This window comes from Apis florea, unplaced genomic scaffold (assembly GCF_048593485.1).
Source record: "Apis florea isolate Af1SG1 unplaced genomic scaffold, ASM4859348v1 contig_1914_pilon, whole genome shotgun sequence".
Lineage (NCBI taxonomy): Eukaryota > Metazoa > Arthropoda > Insecta > Hymenoptera > Apidae > Apis > Apis florea.
The window spans coordinates 2,092,202-2,112,619 of NW_028256504.1; the positions used below are offsets into that span (position 1 = coordinate 2,092,202).

Genomic DNA, 20,418 nt, shown 5'->3' on the forward strand with positions numbered 1-20,418 from the left:
TCTTTCAATTCTGTAACTTAAATCATGATGTGCATAATTACAGAATTGAAATAAAAATCTTGTTTGACTATCTTTTTTCGTTTAAATTTAAATTTTCCGTAAATGTATAAATATTCACGATATAAAATGATCGATGTAATTAAAAATAATTAATTTTTCTAAGAATTAAAATTATCTTAACAACTATTTATTTTATTTATTGTATAAATGATTATAATTGCATTTGCAATTTCTGTCTCGACAAAATGCAATGTCAATTCTTAAAAACATGTTTACATAATCATAAAGCAAAAATAAAAAATAAAAACTATTATTTTAACATTTTACTTGTCTCAAAATTAAATCAAGTATCATTGAGTGTTATCATTCCATCAAAAGTTACCAAGAATATTTAACACGATTTCACGCGAATTAATACGAATTAATTATTCGCTAAGAAAAAAAAAAAAAATCGAAAAGAATTTCGTTAAAGCCAGCTCCCCCTCTTTTAAATCCTCTGATAATAACAGAGACTTTTCAAACTACTTATACAAACCTTAATCCTTAAACGCGGCGAATGCCGTGTACAACTTTAAAGCTGCACCAAATAACATTGTTCGCAACCTCTATATTGTTTCCACAGAAGCGCCCTCAACTAAACCCAGTGTCCTCAAACTGTAATCCCTTCCTTTTCAACGCCCGGGTATTTCCACGAGTGTGCGAAGATGCTTACAGGGGGAGGGGGGAAACGAGGCACCTTTCATCTGATCCCGACAAAATAACTCAATCTCGAAAGCAATCTGAGCAAGTAAGCAAATGCTTAATTAACCGTGTGCTACCTATTTACAACGTGGCTTGTTTCCCTGTTTAAAGATTAGCGACGCGATCAAATTTGACACGCCTCCGTATCAGAATATCTGATATCTGTGCTAATTGGCTTACTTCTTTCTTTTTCTTCTTGTCAATAGAAAATAGCGATAAAATACCTGATTTCGCTTTAATTAAGAATCAAAAACGGAGACCAGAACGTTTGAGAGTAAATCGTTTTGTGAAAAAAAAGTGACGAGTTTTATCGGTCAAAAAGTGGTAGATGAAAAAAAAAAAAAAAACGAGGTATATCGAATATATATAATCTCTAACTTTCTAACGAGAAAATAAAAAAAAAAAATCTAAAAGTGATTAAAACTTTTCTTCGTTTCCGGTAAGAATTATATAACCCAATTCTTATCGCCACTAAATATTCCATATTCCCGCGAGTAATTTATCTTTCAACGAATGTCTTAAGGGATCACTTTCAAGAACGAATCGGGAACACCGAACGCGAAAACCGTGCTCGTAATTCACACTGTACCCCCACTCCCCCAACGACCCGACTATATAGCATTCTCGTATCGCCATTGTCGAAACCGAGCGCAATAGAGACGAGGCGAAATCCCAGGAGGAGCTATGGCTGGCCTTGTGTAGCTCCTCTTTAATCCACGGATACGAGATGGTAAATAGTTGAAGACAGAACTTTTGTTGGGGAACCGTTGCACCGTAACGAAACGGGGCCTATTATCGGTAGATGAACGGCGAGAGCCAGGCTTTTTTTGCCGGGGTGCGTCGTCGCGACGCCCTCGTCGCGACACCGGAATCGGTGAACATGGAGGAACGCTGAATCACCGTTTTCCATCATGCGAACGGGGTATTAATTGCCCGTGACAATCGCGATTTAGTCAGTCTTAATTGATAATAGCTAATGCCGAGTAAATGGGAACCGGCACGAGCAATTAAATCAACCAATCGTGTGCGAATCGATCCGTTTTAGCGTATCCTCGTTAGAGATGTGATCGAATTTATCCATTTATAAGACGTTGTTGATATACTGAGTCAACTACTTTTTAAAAAGTTGATTGTTTCTAGAAACAAGGATAAGAGTTGATACGCAAAACTTGATTATTTAAGTTATTTACTAAGTTATGAGCAATTTAATTTTACGTTGTAAACGCCTGTGGGCGAATAACGCCAGCAGTATCGTATCGCAGTGGAGCTTAGATGGAATCGACGAAAATTTTAAAAACGATATATTCGTATCATTTAATTATTTTGAATTTGATCATTTAGATCTAATATATATATATATATATATATATATATATAAATTTCTATTATAAATAATTAATGAAAAAGAATTTTTCTTTTACTTTATTTACACAAAAAAAAAAGAATCTCTAAAATTGTTTAAAATGGCAGATATAGTTTCTTCTTTGGATTTAATTTTTATTTTTTTTATCATGGTTTCGAAATATATAGAGATATATGCAGTTTGTGATACAATTGGACAAGCAGTATAACCAATGATTTTTCGTACGGAATAAAATACAAACATAAAATTGAATTTTCCATGAACAAAGGAAAAGAAAAATTTTATGGAAAAATACGTTGGAACTGAGCTTAAGCAAATACTAGTTCGGCAAATTTTAAAATTATCTGTCCGTTGAAAATAAAATCTATGCTGGAATAAAATATATTGTATCTTTTGTAAATTTGACTACATATAAATTCATTTTCAATGAAATCTATGTGGATAAATTGAAATATGTAAGAAAAAAAAAAAGAAAAAACAAAAAAAAGGATAAATATAATCACATATCGAGACGAGATATTTCGATGCAAATATAGAGAAAAATGAAATTTTCTCTACAAAATTGAATAAGCAAACAATGATAAAACAAGATTTATTCGAGACAAAAAATTAGATTTAAAATTAATAAATTTTAAATTAAATTTTATTCTCATTGCGTTTTTTCATTGTATCATTAACAATAATTTATTTACTTACTTTCGGTGTGTCAGAAACCAACAAAAGGCGCAATAAAAAATTCACTATAACTATAGTATCATATAACGTGAGATCAACGTGAACAAAAAGAACGATTTTGCAACCAGTTCCATTTTCTCATTCGATCGTTTCATCGAGAATACACAACGCGCGAGGGAAAAATATATTTTTACGCTGCGAGAACGCGAAAACCGTGAGAGAAAAATACGCCACGTTAATCCACGTGATTTTTCTCTTCTACTCTCCTCGATCGACACACGCTCCAGTGAAAATGATACGCAGATCCGGTGAAAATGCTCGGAAAAACTCGATTGCCTTAAAGTTCCGTAAACACGATGATGTAAACATCAAGAAAGAACGAAATTCCGTTACACATTTCGTAAAAAACGATGGAAAAAGCGACGCTCTCGAAATTCTTTTCTTTTTTTCCTTTACAAGAAGAGACATACGCGACCTCTATCGCGCCAACTTCTTTAGACGCACTAAATATTAATAGTCGAGAATTACTTCGAGAACTAAGTCAGTAGACTGAACGATTAAATGTTTCTATCTAGGTGGCATTGCTGTCGTTCTTTTTACTTTGCTACAAGATTGAAAACTAGACCAGAATTGAAATTATTTATCAATTTTTTTAATGATATAAGAAAAAAACTTGATAAGCCTATTTTTATTAATTTTCTGTTTTTCGTGAAAAATGAAGAACAAAATTATTTTTATATTGAGTAAAATAATTAGAGTAATATTCAAGATGATTATGAATGAAGTACTTAGGTTAGGAATAGTTAAAAAGAAATACATATATAATATTAATAAATCAATTACGGAATTGATATATTTCTATTTTGAAGAAAGTTGTGAAAATGAGTAATTTATTTGTATAATGTCGTTATATTATTGTAGTTTTATTTAATCATTTAATTATTACTTAAATAAATCGTAATATTTTAATTTTTGAAACGATGAAAATATTTGGCTTACAGTTAATTTCCCTTTTTCCTTACTTCATAAAATTTCGAATAAAGTAGAGTTAACAAAACTGCAAACTTGTTATATTACGTATTTATATGTTTTATTTTGCTTTTTATTTAAAATCTTCATTGTTTACAACTGTTTTAATATTTAGATGTATTTCAAATTAAAATAAAAAAACATTTCTATCCTGAAATAATGTTTCATATTTTTATAATTAACGAAGAAATAGAAATTATAAAAATGTATACTATATTACGAAAATCTTTAAGTTTTATAAAGAATAAGAAAAAAAATATGAAATTAAAATTTATTTGTTCACGGTTTAATCCCCATAAAAATCAAATTTAAAAATCTATACATATATATGTGGCTAAAATATAATTCATGTATAACGTCTATCTAACGTGTATTTGCAAACAATTCTTTGTTTTCTTTATTTTATGTGACAAATTTATGATGCATTTATAATGCATTTATGATTTATGTGCAGAATTGTTATTATACATAAATTAACGTGATATAACGAATATTTTAACAGAAATATCTTAAATATCTTAAATGAATATAAATAATAAAATTAATTCTAAAAAAAATTTAAACATGGTTAAAATTTAAATCATTAATATATAACATATAATTTTGTGTATACCAGAATCGTCATAAAATAATAGAAACTAAATTAAGTTTTTAATAATTTGAATTTAAAATTTCTTTTCCTATTGTTATAATATTGGAAAAAAAACTAACAAAATCAATGCAAATTTATATTAAATGTAATGTAATAAAAATATACTGTATATATTGAAATATATTGAATATATATTGTATTCTATTTGTATTACGCATACGTTATTTTTTACATTAAAATATGCAAAACTAATAAATAGATATATAATAATATCTATTTATATTATATCTATTTATTAATTATATATATAAAATAGATATATAAAATGTGAAAAAAATAAATGATAAGACCAATAAAAATAATTATTAACTTACCAACTGCAGTACACACGCCCAAGATTCTTGTTAACGTTGATAGATGAGTGCCGGTATTTCTAACGTATGTGAACATGCCGCTAGATTCTGATGATACGTTAAAATCCTTCATTTGCGTCACCATGTGGTAAATAATAAATATATTTGTTATTTAACGTAAAAACACTCGCAAGTAAATAAAAATAGTTATAAAAATGTTTAAAGCGTAATAAATAACGCGGTTACGTTTCAATAATATAAATATTAATTCCAATACACTATACTACGTCCGCGCACTTTCGAAGATCACGCGCAACTAAAGGAATAAATTCTACCGGTGAAAGCTTATCCCCGCGCTGAAATTCGCGCACGCGCAATGTAATCTTAATATACAAATTTTCTTGTCGCGTATTTTCATTTTATAATTTTTAATATTAATATTTATAATATTGATACAATAAAAATATACTTTTTTACTGGATTTTATATTAAAATATTATATCCATACTCAAAAAAAGAAAAAAATATTATAATCAAGTTTCAATAATATTTTTAAAAATGATATATCGTTACTTAAAAATATATATCGTTACTAAAAAATGATAAATGATAAAATTAAATATAATATATTGTTAAATTTAAATTTTATAATATCATATATAAAATATGAGTAAAAGTACATTCAATGTTATGAATTATTATATATTTACAATAAGCACGACCAATACAGATGTGTGCGTTACAAAAATATATTCACTTGCGCACGTAAGCGTGTGCATTAAACAACAAATAGACATTAAGTGAGGTAGACATAGTTACAACAATAAATTCGCTTCTGAAACAACAAGAATATTTAAAATATACATTTTTATAATTAGAAGACTAGATCTTATTATTTTTAACATAGCGTTTAAATATTTTTTTCGTTTATAGTGCAAAACATTTCTTAAAATTAAAGTATATTTTAATACTGTAATATAATGACATATCTTATTATTATTTAACAATAACGATGTATTTATATATCATATAAAATGTACTTTATATATCATTTGAATTATAAATGTTATCTTAACTTTCAAATCATTGGTTTTAGTAAATAAAAAATAAATAATTGAATTTTTATCATACATCATTATTATATCACAAACAATAATGAATTTTCATTTTAAATATATAAAAGGAAATTAATTTAAATATAAGAAAGAAATATAATTTCTTTTTTCAATTACATGGTCCACGCTTTACCCAGTCATTATTTATGTAAAACAATGAAATACAATTTAAATTTACAAAGATAAAAATAATCTTACAGAATTTATAAAATCGATTTTTTTTCTAACCATCAAAATTAGTTGTAATTCATTATAACTTTGTTTTTGTTTGACTTCTCTTCTTTTTTTTTGTACTATTTTTAGAGGTATTCTCCAAACCTGTAGTTGACATTTTTAATTTAGAAGATTGTCTAGGAGTTATCTGTTTCCCTTGAATTTCTAAACTTTCATGATTATTATGAATTGTTTGTGCAGAAACGGGAAAAGAAGATCGAGAAATAGGACTTAAAGGTTTTTTATTACGGGATAATACTACTGATGATGTTAAAGATCTAAAATTAAAAAAAGTAAAAGTAAAAACAATATAAAAAAGTGTTCGTTATAGCTAAAAATATTCTTAATATTTTCTAAATACCTATTTTTATTATTCGGTAGTCGTGACATATCTAGAGGAGCAAGCTTTACATTTTTTACCCATACAGCAGGAGAAACAGGAGTATGCCAAGAAGATTGATAATTCGAAATTTTTGCTGAATTTTTTTCGGAATTTTTAAAATAATTGATATTTTTGTTTGAACCTAAAAAAATATAAAATATAAAACATTTATTAATAACATTAAAAATATTTTTAATATTTTATATGTAAAATTAAATTATATGTAACAATATTACAAAAAAAAATCATATACTTTGAAAAGTAGAAACTTCTAGAGATTGTGCCATGAACTTAATTGGAGTAGTTTTTACAGTAGAAAAGCTTTCTCTAGTTGATAAAACATAAGGCACAGGACTAACTACAATCTTTTCATTGAAAACTGTTCCAAGTTTATTTCTACTAGTGTGTGGCCTAGAAAACTTGTCATCCATGATGAATTCATCCTTTTCATTCCTTATTCTATCATTATTCATAAAATTATCATATTTTCTATAAATAAATAAATTATAAATATTTTTTATTTCTATATTATAAAAAATTCCTATTTTATTGTAATATATTTTATACATACTTTTGAATTTCTTGCATATTTGTTTGAGTAATATCTTTTTTCATAGATAAAATATGATCTTCTACAGATTTACTACTATTATTTGAAAATTTATTTTCAAGAGGAATTGTTTCTTCAAACCAATTTATCTTTGAACTTTTTGCAGAACTTTTATTGCTGTGAATAGATGCCATACGTATTTGTAATGCATCATTAAAATCATCATGTAATGAATCAATTTCATTTTCTTTTTTAGGAAACAACTCTGATATTACATATGCATAAAGCATATCAAGTATTTCATCTTGTGCAGTTTTCTGTAATTTATGTTTGGATGAATTTTTTCTTTCCTACAAACAGATTATATAATGTGGCCATATGAAAATATAAAATTAAAATTATCTTATAAAAATAGAAAGATTTGTAATAATTACCATTATTTTTAATTCTATTAATTTATATTAAAAATATATGATATATCTTTACCTTTATTGAAATATTATGTTCTAAATATGAATTATCTTCATTATGAGAATTATTTTTTATTCGATTATGATTTATGTTCAAATCTTGATAATTACTTTTAGAAAAAAATGGATTTTTTCCTATTATTCTTAAATGAGGTATTTGCGTTTTCCATTGTGTACATTCTTCCAAAACAGCTGTTTGGGTTACTTGTTCACCATCTTCATATAGTGTACTTTCAATAGTCTCCCACTGCTGCATAACTTTTCTTGTTGCAATATTTTCAATTTCTGATGAACAAAATATATCTGTTGCATTACTATTCCAACCAGTTGATAAATTGTCATCATCATCTTTCCAAGTTTTCTTCTTTTGTAAACTTGGTAGTTGAAAATTATCACTTGATTCATTTTGATTGTTTTGATAATCTTTCACTCTTGATAAGTTTTCAGATTTTACATTTTGTGTTAATCTAATTAAGTATAAATTTCTTTTTAAACACACTTAATATTTATAGTTTTTTATATTTAAAAATACGAATTGAAAAACAAAAATGGCTTACAAATTGTACTTAAATCTGAACATTTAAATTAAATGAATAAGATATTATTATAAGACATACGTGTTACGTTTAAGTTTCCTTTTATGCATTTCATGCTTCTTAAAAAGTATCTTTAATCAACTAATTTTTAAACTTATTTTTAATCATTTATCTAACAATTCTTTCGCCGTACTTATAACACAGAACTTACACAGATCACAGTAATTTTATTGATTATTTTCTTAAAACAAGGTTTTTAGTTCAAACCTTAGAATTTAAATCATTCTACCGCTGTCATATTATAAATGATTTATTAATTTCCTTGATTAATTCAAAAACTAAGACTTTACCATCAGATAATATCTGATCGATTAAAATTTATATGTCCCACAATTTATACTTTATTCAATCTCATAAATGCTAGTTCTAATTATGTATTCATCATTATAGTAACTGAAATTATAAATTTCTCTACAAATTTAATTTCAAAAATAAAAATATAAAACATTATATTTAAAGTAAAATAATAATAATAATATTGCTTTTTAAGATTTGTAATAATTATTTATTTTATGTTTTCGATTTCACCAAAAACGGAAAGCGTAGTTAGTGAAAAGCTTGGAAAAGCATAGTTGGTGAAACTGTTTCTGGTTGAAAATAAAGAGCTATTTCAAAAGCTTCATTTAACACAAAAACAAGAAATAGATTATGTGATGATTAAGATGTTTAAATTTAAATAAATATCAATATGAAATAATTAAATTGCATATATTTTTTAAATGATTTAAATATAAATATTTAATAATTATAAATTTTATAATATATAAAATTTATATAATATTATTTTATACAACTTTTAAATGCAAATTTAAAAAATAATATTCATATGTATTTATAAACATTTCTAATGTAAATAACAATAATTTTAAAATTAATAATACAATTACTTATATTAACAATAAATACAATATACAGGATTTATTTTTCGTAATTTTATTATTTTCATCTTATTATGAAAGATAAAATAAAAATAATGAATCATTACATTGTTCTTGAAATATAGAGTATATATCTTTAAAAATTTTAACAATTTATTTTAAAATATACTGTACATAATTAATATATATTTAAATATAATACAATTTAAAATATAATATCACCTAGAATTTTGCTCAAATTTAGCATTTAATGACATATGAGCTTTTGTAGAATTTTCATTTCTAGATCGCATAGGAGATTTGAATTCTAATGATACTCGTTTAGAACTATTATTAAGTGTAATAGGAGATAGACTACATGGTTCACCATAATGTTGTAATTTTTCAAGTTTTTTTTGTATAGCGATAGATTTTGCTGGTTGATCGTTCAATAAATTTCTTTTTAGAAATTCTTGACAAGCATGATCATTAAATTGTTTGTTAAAATTTTCTCTTGGTGCAATTTTTTCAAGATTATTTACATCCATAAATTTATCTGAAATTCTTGTCACTGGTTTCTTTCGTATCTTCTCTGAAATTTCTTTTGCACAGGTATCTATATACATATTGACATCCTTTAAAAATATAATTATTATATTATTATATTAGCATAAATTGTAATTTAGTTATTTAAAATTACAAATTTATTATATTAAGAATTTCTAATATAATCTTTTTTAAATCTTTACCTTTATTAAGTGTTTTAAATTTTCAAAAGGTTTTTGAAGATAATTGTGTCGAGGATTGCGCGTGAAAATACTTCGTTCTGTACAATATGCTATTGGTACATCCCATGTCGTAGCGCGACGCCATTCTAAATTACTACAGGCAACAAAAGATCCTACAGTCAATATTTCTGTATATCCATAAAAAAATATTCCATGCCAAAACAATATTGATAAATATGAAGATTGAGAATCCATATGCGGATATGCCAAATATACAGCTTGAAAATTTTTCATACCCTTTTAAATAAAAAAAAATAATCATTAAAATTCCTTAATATTATTATTGCATATCATACATTTATATTAATTACTTACATAAGGTTCATTTCCAATAGAAGTAACAATTCCTACTGTATCAAATTCTCCATAAGCTGGAGTAAAAATTGGCTTATTTATATCATATAATGCTGTATATATTCTTTGAGAAAAATTTATATTGATATTATTTATTTGGCAGAATAATGTATTTCGATTTGTAGTCAGTTGCAATTCATTACCTCTATTATAATAAATTAATGATACAATAAAATAATAATTTTAAGCTACATTTAATTGTTATTATATTGTAAGCAATAATAAAGAAATATAAAAAATATAAATACAGAAATATAAATACATTATAAATATTTTATATAATAATTACCTTTTTGCTGAGGGCATAACAGCAGAAACTGATACATAATTTCCTTCTTTTAAAATATCTAAAACCTCTTCGCTAGGAGACCAAACTGAAAGAATAGCACTTGTTTCTTCTTCAATCACACGAATTTTCAAAACAGGTGTAACTTGTCGTGGCGGAGGTAAACTTTCTTGTAATCTAGATTCTAATTCTTGTCTAAATTTTTCCTTTTTCATATGACATTCATTTTTTATTTGTTCAAGTTCTTGTTCTGAAAGAAAATCCTGTAATAAATAAATACATGAATTTTTAAAGCTTAAAAATAATATTTTTTATTTGATTTACCTTTTTAGATAATCCATCGCAATTTTCATTCCATTCAATTGCTGCTAAATCAATACTATCTGTATTTAAATCATTTTTATTTTTTTTGGTATAAAAATATTTTTCTGCTTTATCATAGAATGTTTCTATCATTGAACGACATTTTTTTTCATAGATAATATTAGCTTTTTCTTCGCATCTAATATTTCGGAAAACTATAATATAATAAAATAAAATATAGAAAAATAAAAAATAATAAAATATAATAATATAAAATGTTTGAAAAAATTTAAAATAATATATATCATATGTCATAATCATGCTAATCTCACTAGATTCTCCAGTTGAAGTTTTCTCATGATATAACATTGGATATACTCTTGCAATTATAACTTTAATTTTTCCAATTAAACCGCCATTTGGAAAAATCGATTTTAATTTAATGCATATTGGTCCTTGGGATATCATATATCCCAATTTCACATCCCATCTTGCTCTTCTTGTTGAATTTGTATGAAGTTTTAAACATACATTTTCTGGAATCTAAAAATATATGTATTATAAATATTTTCTGCTAAAATTTAAACAAATCTTCAAAGATATTTACTTCTAAAGGCGGACATCCTTGAGTACAATTTAACAATTCGGATCCATACGTTAATAATTTTGTTCCTTCTTTTACTTTACCAGACATGATATATTTAATCATTGCTTCATCAATTGAAGCTTGAATGCTATACCATCCATCTGTTAATATCAATTTTTTGGATAACATTTTGTATTGATTAGGGCTTTTTGTAGTAGAATCATCATACTATAAAAAAAGAAGAAAATGAAAATTCTTTATAAAAATTAATTCTAAAAAATATCAACATTTTAAAAAAAATTTACCTCAATAATAGATGATACACATAGAACCATTCGTTTTGTTGCAACATCATCTTTTTCTAAAATTTTTCTTAAAGCTGATCTTTCAGATCTATCAATTTCTCTATCATAACGATATTTTAATTCCATTACCACTCTAGTAGGAGTTAACATTCTAAAAAAAAATTTTTTTTATATAAATATTATAAAACGTATATTTCTTATTCTTTAGTTCTAAACTAAAAAAATAAATGTAAATTATACCTTGGTAACATAAGAGAACCCAATTTTATTCTATCTATTGATGCTAATTTCCATACAATCCATTTATAATGATTTTCTACCCATCCAGATGAAAGTAAATTAGGATCTACACCTGGACATGCCAAAAACGATCTTTTAATTTCTGTTATTCCTGCATTACCATTTTCATCCAAAATCAAATATGCTCCATCTTCCAATTTTATACCATCAATATTATTTTGCACAATATTTTCCCTGAATAATATATATTATAATTAATTTTATAAATGATAATATAATGATTCATAATATAAGAAATTAAAAAATTGATTAAAATATATCTCACCCATAAAAATCTGAACATCGAAACTTATACATTAATGCATTATTAGCTGCTATGTCCAAAATTTCAAGTGGTATTTTTTTTTTATTAAGCTAATAAAAAAATGAATAATTAAAATTGAATTAAGTAATAAATAATTAAATTCTTGTTTAGTTATTACCTCTTCATGTGTACATAGAACAGGATTTTTTCCTTTGCTAATTTGTTTCCAAGATATACGATTTTTGGCATTATTTTTTCTATGAAAATATAATTTACTGATTGTTGGTTTAGGTTTATTTTTTTGTTTTAGACTAATTTGATTATCCTGTAAATATATTAATATAAATTGAAAAAACATTTTCTTTTTATTAATATATATATTTTAAAATATGACCTACTTGTTTTGAAGCAGCTTCTAAACGTTTCTCTAATATAATTACAGATTGATTTATAAAATCTATCATTAATTGAGTATCACCAAAATCATTATTAATTATAGACTTAGTCTTGTTTTCTACATTTATTAATTTTTCCTTTTCTATTAAATATTTATTTTCTTCATTTACACATTGATTTAAATTTGTACAAGTATCATTTAATTTTTCTAAATCATTTATATAAATAGATTTGTCTACTTTATTTATAATTTTTCTTTTATTTGTATTTTTTCGTTTTTTAGAAATAAATCGTCCTCCTATTACAGGACTAGATGGAATATTTGTAAATTTTTCATTATTTTTTATTTCTTTAGGAGATTTCCATGCTTCTGAAAAATCTAAATCTTTTTCATCAGCTAAAAGTGCAACTGCACTAGCTGCAATTTCATTTGAAATGAAAGAATTATTTAATATTTCATTATTTTTTTTTGTTGATTCAGTTATATCAATATTGTCAATTAATTTATTGTTATTACAATTTGAAATTATTTTTGAGGATGTATTTTGAGTTTCTTCTTCAATATTTATTATATTCTTACAAATAATTTTCGGATTTTGGAGTTCATTACTAAATCGTAATTTTTTAAATTGATTAGATTTTACTTGTTTGTTTAAGGGTATATTTTCATCTAAATCTTTAATTTTTCGTTTCTGTAATGATTTGGAAAAAGTATTTTCAAGGTTTTCGGAAATTTCTTCTTGAAATAATACTTGTGCTTTTAATAATGCTTCATTGGTCACATTAATATTTCGACCATTTGCAGTTTGAAATCCAACATTTGATGATTGTACATTAGATACATTAATATCATTTTCACTTTTGAATGTTTCTTTATAATTGTCAATTTCTTCAAGTTCTTTATTGAAAAAATTTTTTGCTTTTGATAAAGCTTTCTCGGTTATATTAATCGAGCTACCACTAGCGGTAGTGAAACCACATAATAATCCATCATTTCTGTTATTATTATTCATATCTATAAACTTTAATTATTACGCATATATTTATTGGATACGTTGATATTTAAACAATGTTGAAAAAAAAATTATTCGTTTTTACATTTCAACTGATGATATTAAAACATATTTCATTACTATACTTTAAATATACTATACTTAAATATACTAAAAGTAACTATGAAATCATTTAAAAAATGGCGTTTTGTCTATCCTTTTCTCATTATTTGTTTTTCTTGTTTATACTTTATATCAATATATAAACATTATATCATATAACATATATTCCGTAACTTTTATTTTTTGAAATAACATAATTTAATTTAAATTTTCTTTTTTCTGCAAACAATATTTATTTATTATATAAATATTATACAAAAAATTTTTATATGATATATAATATGAAGAAATATATTAATAATTAATAATTAATAAATTTTTTATATTTTTTTTTTGTGAAAATTGTGAAAATTGTATAGTAATTTTCTATAGTAATTAAAATAACTAATATTTATTTCGTATTTAAATAAAATTCTTGAATGTCAGCGTCAATTTTGCCATTTGTCTATTGAACCGGCCAAACATAGATTTAACCTCACATATTTATTGCATGTGTTTTATGCGAAAGTGTAATTCATTTTCATTTTTTAATGAATAAACATGAAATTTAAAGCGTATACAGGAATTACGTGGTCCATTTTGGAACTTACAGGTCTTTTAGAAGATGAAGATTGTTGTGTCTATTTTGAAAAATTTACAAAACATTTTGGTTTACATCCATTCCATTTAACAAATATAAATGCTGCTTTGAATGAAATTTTAAGTTCGAATTTAAATTCGTACGATACTGAGTATGTATATAATTTTCATTAATTTTCACTCGAAATTTGTATCCAATAATATAATTTTAAATAAAATGTAAAAAAGCTAACAAATATATAGTTATGTTTAGATATAATATATAGGTTATGTTTATTGCAGTTTAAAGGGATTTCTGTTAGCTTATAAGAATCCTAAATTGTTAACACCATTGGGAGAAATATTTTATGATTCATGTTTCATTCATGTTGATATTGAAGCAGATTTTTATATATTTAGACCTAAACTTGGATGTACATTGAAAGGTAATATACTTAGTTATAATAAAGTTTCTAAATATTTACTTATTAATAAACTATTTGTAGGAATAGTGAATAAAAAGGGATTAGATCATATTGGGATACTTGTACATAAAGCATTTAATGTGTCAATTCCAAAACCAGATAATGAAGAAAATTGGCCAGGTGACAATCTTGAAATAGGCCAGGAAGTGAGATTTCAAGTAACACTTCTTGATTTTACAAGTAAATTACCATTTATTCGTGGAGTCTTAAATTCAGAGTAAGTATATTTATTAATAATAATATTTAAAAGTTAATTTTAAAGTTTTTTTTAAAAATAAAATTACTATTTATTGAAAAAGATATCATCTACATCTTTATAATATTTTTCATTATTTCCAATGATTATAAATTTTTTACTATTATTTCAGTGATTATTTACGTGGATGTCGATTAATGCACAAAAATATTAATAATAAAAGATCATCTGCCGAAAATATTATTCAAAATGAAAATTCAGTTAATAGTGTTTCAGAAGCAAATACTAAACATATAAAGAATACATATTTTACATCTGAGTCTGATAAAAATTCTTCTGATGAAGATGTACCACAAATAAAGAAAGAAATTGTACAACAAAAAAAATCGAAGAAAAACTATGAACAAGAAGAATCAATTAAACATTGTGAAAAGAAGAAAAAAAGCAAAAAACATGATAAAAAGATTAAAGAAATCAATGAATCTATATCTAAATTGGAAACTGTACATGATTATATAAATGATTTTCATTCAAATGAAATAGAAAGTATACCCGAAAATAAATCTAATATAAAAATAAAATCTGAGAAAAGAAAAAATTTAGATGATATTGATACTTCTTTAGATGATTTCAGTACAAATAAATATGTAAGAAATTCAATAAGTCCAAATAAAAAAAGCTCAAAGAAAATTAAATTGGAAGAATCTAATGATATATATACACATGATATAAATGATGAAGACTCTTCAAGAAAACAACATAAAAAACATAAAAATTCTTCAAAATTGAATGCTTTTGAAAATAAAACAGACAAAGAAATTAAAATAGAAGAATTAAATGACGTATACATACATGAAGTAAATGATGATATAAAAGATTCTTCAAAAAAGCAACAAAAGAAACATAAAAATTCTCTAACATTAAATGCTTTTGAAAATGAAATGGACAAAAAAATTAAAATGGAAAAATTAGATGATACATATATACATGAAGTAAATGATATAAGAGACTCTCCAAAAAAACAACATAAAAAACATAAAAATTCTGTGACAATGAATGTTTTTAAAAATGAATTAGAGAGAGAAATTAAGATAGAAAAATTAAATGATACAAATATTCATGAAATAAACGATAATGTGATGAAAAATTCTCCAAAGAAACAACGTAAAAAACATAAACATTCTCTAAATTTGGAAATTTCTGAAAGTGAAATAGATAGAAACGTTAAACTGGAAGAATGGAATAACACAGATTTACATGAAATAAATAATAGCACAGAAAATTTAAAGAAACATCATAGGAAGAATAAACGTTCTGTAAAATTAGAAACATCTGATAATGAAATAGACAAAAAAATTAAATTAGAAGAATTGAATAGCACATATATATATGACGTAAATGATGATATAGGAGACTCTTCAAAGAAAGAGCATAAAAAACATAAACATTCTGTAAAATTGGAATCCTCTGAAAAAGAAATTAAGATGGAAGAAGTAAGTAATACATACATACATAAAGTACATGATGATATGGAAAGTTCTCCAAAGAAACAACATAGAAAACATAAACGTTCTCTAAAACTAGATACCTTTGAAAATGAAATAGATAAAAAAATTAAGATAGAGAAATTAAATGATACATACATGCACGAAATAAATGATAATACGGAAGATTCTCTAATAAAACACAAGAAGCATAAACATTCTATAAAATTAGAATCTTTTGAAAATGAAATAGAGATAAATAAAGAAATCAAAGCGGAAGAATTAAGATAAAAAAATAAAAAAAATTAATAAAATTGTTGACGTATTTTTAACTTGCTATTTTCATATTTTTAATGTATATAAGTGAAATATTTTCTTTTATAATTCATCTGACAAAATATATAATTGTAAATAGCTTGAAATAAATATAAACTAGACATTTTTATTCAAAATTCATATTTTATTTTGTAAGTGAATTGATTAAAACATATAAAAAAATTATTGATAACAAGACTATTTTAAATTTTTTAATTTTCTCATTTATATCAAGAAGTGTTTGTAAAAGCAATAATTTGTTTATTTCGGAAGATTTACAATGAAAAATTTTATATAAAAACAATTACAATCTTTAAGCATTTTTTCTACACTACATTTAGTAGTGTGATCAAATAATTTTCTTCCTATATAATAACATTTATTTTTTAAAGTACCATTTATATATATATATATATATATATATATATATATATATATATATTGTATGATAATATATATTTATTTACATATACACGCTTTATGTACATTATTTTAATATAACATTATATAACTCATGATTTTATTCGATCGATTCACTTAATTGCATCGTAAAATAATTTCATCAATTTTATCATATTCTTTTTTTTACATTTTACAACAAAGATATAAGAAATAAAAAATACGATTATTTATGTGAAAAAATTATATCGATATGAAATCTTGTTTATAAAAAATATAAACTTAGTTTTCAAAATAAAAAATACTTTTTATATTTATTATAATAAATATCAAATTGAATATCGAATTTTCATTCGATTTTATCATATTTGTAAATAATAAAAGTAAGTAACATTTTTAAAAATTTTAAATAAAAAAAAAACTGTCAGTACTATCATAAAATACTATTTCAGTATTTTACATCAAAAATATATTCATTACGTTGATAGATTTTTAATCATAATCATTATTATACCTTATTTAATTGTTGTAAAAACATTTCCTAAAAACAATATATTTATAACATACAAAGAAATATAAAGAATTGTTTACTCGTGATAAACATTGCTCATAACTTATGAAACATTCGATATTGTTTTATGGTTTCTTATAATTTAATTAGGTACGCTTTATATCATATATCACGCGTTCTATAAGAATACATATTTACAGGCAACAATAATTTGTCGCTAAATAACGAACAGGAACTTCGATCCTCACTCTTGGTTCGTTCCTCGATATATTTGCCGGAAACTATTTAATAAAACACTTTTTACGATGCGGTCAATAATTGTAAAATGATCCGTTGGTTTATATCTAGTGACAAAACATTTATATTGATTACTGTGAAAAAGATCTCGAATACATATATGTACAGTTAACCTAAATCCTCGCTTTATGAAACGGACAGTGTGCAATGAATATGCTATATACATATAAATATTTATGTAATTGTTTTTTTGAAGCAATCATCGGTGTACGGTATTCGTTATTTTCTAAATGTCTTCGAAACTATGTGAAATATTAAATATTTTTTTTAAAATAATAAATATTCATAATAATTTCATTACAGATTTCATTGCAGTTATTTTTTTTTTCATAGAGTGATGTATAAAGAATAAATTGGAAATAATTTCATCCGTGAATTTTCAGAAAAATGTTATGGAACTTATTTATACAAAAAATTTGATTATTAAAGTGTTAAAATAGATTAATTTTGCAATAATTATTTTCATAGTCCCGATGAAATCTAGAGTTACCGAATGATTTTGTATATTTCTTTTTTATTGAAGATGAAAAATAAGCGGAAATTGATATATTACAATAAAATACAAATTGAGGTAGGAGACCTAATATTATCGCGCGAAACTCTTGAGCGAAAATTGACATTTCTAAATAATTATTCAATTAGTAATAAATCAGACTAAAATATTATGATAAAAATTAATTTATTACAATATTTAAATCGTATTTAATTTTGTACAAAAACGTAAAACAGCATACGTTTAATTACAAATTATGAAAGGAAATCACTTAACGATCCGTTGACCGACATTAAAAAAATATTGATTTCATTTTCAGAGGGAATTATAATTCTATTTACGAATTATTCTGAATTATCATCATTATTTACGATGCTTCATCTCTTATCGACTGCTACCAAAAAATAATTTTGGATCAGTCTCAATTTACATACTCTTTATAAAAATGAACATAAATATTCATTTCAATTTACGTATGTATATATTAATCATTCTGTACGTTTGATATTTCATTTTTGATCACAGAAATGATATGTCTATAAAACTAAAATGTTCAATTATTTATGCATTCCTTAAAGCAGCACCATCTCAGCACCAAGAATATTTCAACTTCTTCAAAACAAATGAGAAACGATTCATGGTGACGTTCATACTTTCCATTGAATTGGAACATAGACACAATTGGTAAAGATTGATCAAGTACTCAAGCACAATAGAACAAAAACAAGAAAAATCAAAAAAACCTTATCTTGGTCCACACACTTGATACTATTATGTACACACACTTCTAACTTCCATATAAGCATAAGTTATTTTCGACACTTGAAATTTCAGTTCACACGAATAGAGGAGAGATTAAAATGTACTATGGAAGCGGCCAAGGTAAGCCAGAAAAGTCCACAGGACCACCTAAACCTGCATCTGCCTCTAGAAGGCTCATTATCACTGCCATTGCTGCCTCGTCGTTACCATCAGATGGCACTGGGTTTGGCGATTCGTTAATCGTGGTACCACCAATCATATCCATCACATCCTTAGTTAAAAAAGTAGTTTCGTGTCCTTCGTCTGGTGACGCTCCTAAAAGGGGTTGGATGTTATGTTATACGCAACGATCAATTCAAAAATGTCCGCGCGGTGTTGCTGTGAACGCTACTATTGGAACTATAACGTTATGCTAAAAAGAGAAAAAAAGGAAAAAAGAATTGTATTGCGGGCTTGATTGCTGGATGTTCGAACCTTTGAAAAATTATTGAAGTCGATCATATTACTATTTATATGGACTATTTATTTACAAAGTGCTGTAAGTTTATCCTTTTTGTATAGAGATATTTAAGGGTTAATCTTTTCTATTTTTTCACATTAAAATGCTTTTATATAAATCATTTATTTTTTTCAATTTTTTTTCTAGGACTTACATCATTTTCATAATGAATAGTCCATGTAATGAGATGTTTTGAAATGAGATGTATAAAAGAGAGAGAAAAAAAAAAAAAAAAGAAATAAAATTTGTATTACAATGAAATTAATTTACTTTCATAAAGACATTATAAATATTATTATCTATGGAGATTAATTTGAATTAAATATTTGAGCTATGAGAACGAACTTCCTTCGCCCAATTTCATTCAAAGAAAATTATAGTTTCGCGTTTGAAATCGATCGATCAAACAAAAGCTTGATCATTTTTTTTCTCTGAGCGACCTACTAATCTTTTTTTGGTAAATCCGGCAATCACACTACACACCAAGAAAACGACTCCTTAGAGACAGTAATAGCTATGACCTTGGTCGTTCGCGATGCTGTTCAGCTGCAAGTTGTTTGCTATGTGGTTGTACGTTGGTGTAGGATTACTGCTGCTGTTGTTGCTGCCTCTGGTTGACTGTGCCACATCTTGCACTCTCTCCGGCGATGCAGTTGTAGTGATTTGTGACTTGTGAAGGAAAAAAAGTATAAATTAAAGGGAAAACTATCATCAATAATTTAATGATCTTTAATGTCTGTGAGCTGCTTAAAATACTTTATTTAATCCTTTTGACTTATTGATATGATTTATATATGTCGAATATT

General features: G+C 24.7%; 5 protein-coding genes across 14 annotated transcripts in view; 1 reads left to right on the forward strand and 4 right to left on the reverse strand.

The window, feature by feature from the left end:
• Positions 1-5,071, reverse strand: part of LOC105737381 (uncharacterized) — an 85,850-nt gene extending 80,779 nt beyond the window's left edge. The window contains exon 1 of one of the 2 annotated variants that reach the window (XR_015293819.1): positions 4,775-4,912. Coding sequence is in view for 1 of the 2 variants with exons in the window: in XM_086913623.1 (XP_086769749.1) it covers positions 4,775-4,898 (124 nt within the window). In the remaining variant the exon portion in view is untranslated. Of the gene's footprint in view, positions 1-4,774 lie in introns of both variants that reach the window. The other variant, XM_086913623.1, reaches the window with a different exon arrangement.
• Positions 5,072-5,439: 368 nt separating this feature from the next.
• LOC100866836 (uncharacterized) lies at positions 5,440-8,608 on the reverse strand. 3 transcript variants are annotated; one of them, XM_003691042.4, is made up of 6 exons: positions 8,101-8,608; positions 7,500-7,950; positions 7,035-7,363; positions 6,717-6,952; positions 6,443-6,605; positions 5,440-6,359 (listed from the first exon to the last, which is right to left on the reverse strand). In XM_003691042.4, exons 1-6 carry the CDS (start codon positions 8,127-8,129, stop codon positions 6,119-6,121), a joined length of 1,449 nt encoding a protein of 482 aa, XP_003691090.1. In that variant the 5' UTR covers positions 8,130-8,608; the 3' UTR covers positions 5,440-6,118. The 3 variants fall into 3 exon arrangements, with proteins under 3 accessions (XP_003691090.1, XP_086771202.1, XP_086771196.1); XM_086915076.1 differs by having other exon boundaries at positions 7,035-7,330; positions 8,101-8,272; XM_086915070.1 differs by having other exon boundaries at positions 8,041-8,157.
• Positions 8,609-8,996: 388 nt separating this feature from the next.
• On the reverse strand, positions 8,997-13,637 carry LOC100866720 (breast cancer type 2 susceptibility protein). Its single transcript, XM_012495223.2, has 12 exons — positions 12,501-13,637; positions 12,281-12,427; positions 12,124-12,212; positions 11,799-12,032; positions 11,559-11,709; positions 11,275-11,481; positions 11,000-11,210; positions 10,689-10,882; positions 10,368-10,627; positions 10,040-10,223; positions 9,686-9,961; positions 8,997-9,571 (listed from the first exon to the last, which is right to left on the reverse strand). The coding sequence occupies exons 1-12, from the start codon at positions 13,509-13,511 to the stop codon at positions 9,176-9,178; spliced, it is 3,360 nt and encodes a 1,119-aa protein (XP_012350677.2). The 5' UTR covers positions 13,512-13,637; the 3' UTR covers positions 8,997-9,175.
• Positions 13,638-14,049: 412 nt separating this feature from the next.
• On the forward strand, positions 14,050-19,873 carry Polr1F (RNA polymerase I subunit F). Of its 2 annotated transcripts, XM_012495225.3 has the most exons (4): positions 14,050-14,344; positions 14,475-14,617; positions 14,678-14,873; positions 15,025-19,873. In XM_012495225.3, exons 1-4 carry the CDS (start codon positions 14,154-14,156, stop codon positions 16,625-16,627), a joined length of 2,133 nt encoding a protein of 710 aa, XP_012350679.3. In that variant the 5' UTR covers positions 14,050-14,153; the 3' UTR covers positions 16,628-19,873. The 2 variants fall into 2 exon arrangements, with proteins under 2 accessions (XP_012350679.3, XP_086769813.1); XM_086913687.1 differs by having other exon boundaries at positions 14,067-14,344; positions 14,475-14,873.
• Positions 18,521-20,418, reverse strand: part of cyc (basic helix-loop-helix ARNT-like protein cyc) — a 55,888-nt gene continuing 53,990 nt past the window's right edge. For 3 of the 6 annotated variants that reach the window (XM_086913673.1, XM_003691023.4, XM_086913671.1), the window contains 2 exons: positions 20,134-20,281; positions 18,521-19,428 (listed from right to left, as the gene is read on the reverse strand). In XM_086913673.1, the coding sequence (XP_086769799.1) occupies positions 19,217-19,428; positions 20,134-20,281 (360 nt within the window). In that variant the 3' untranslated portion in view covers positions 18,521-19,216. Of the gene's footprint in view, positions 19,526-20,095; positions 20,282-20,418 lie in introns of all 6 variants that reach the window. The other 3 variants (XM_086913677.1, XM_086913674.1, XM_086913675.1) reach the window with 3 other exon arrangements.

Bases quoted from the DNA above. Each gene is read 5' to 3' on its own strand.
- LOC100866836 (XM_003691042.4), bottom strand. From the start codon at position 8,129: ATGCATAAAAGGAAACTTAAACGTAACAC. The intron at 7,951-8,100 runs GTATGTCTTATA...ATACTTAATTAG, and splicing joins AGGAAACTTAAACGTAACAC to ATTAACACAAAATGTAAAAT. The intron at 6,606-6,716 runs GTATATGATTTT...ATATTTTTTTAG, and splicing joins AGAAGTTTCTACTTTTCAAA to GTTCAAACAAAAATATCAAT.
- LOC100866720 (XM_012495223.2), bottom strand. From the start codon at position 13,511: ATGAATAATAATAACAGAAATGATGGATTATTATGTGGTTTCACTACC. The intron at 12,213-12,280 runs GTAATAACTAAA...TTTTTTTATTAG, and splicing joins TTCTATGTACACATGAAGAG to CTTAATAAAAAAAAAATACC. The intron at 11,211-11,274 runs GTAAATATCTTT...ATATATTTTTAG, and splicing joins AAGGATGTCCGCCTTTAGAA to ATTCCAGAAAATGTATGTTT.
- Polr1F (XM_086913687.1), top strand. From the start codon at position 14,154: ATGAAATTTAAAGCGTATACAGGAATTACGTGGTCCATTTTGGAACTT. The intron at 14,345-14,474 runs GTATGTATATAA...TGTTTATTGCAG, and splicing joins TTAAATTCGTACGATACTGA to TTTAAAGGGATTTCTGTTAG. The intron at 14,874-15,024 runs GTAAGTATATTT...CTATTATTTCAG, and splicing joins CGTGGAGTCTTAAATTCAGA to TGATTATTTACGTGGATGTC.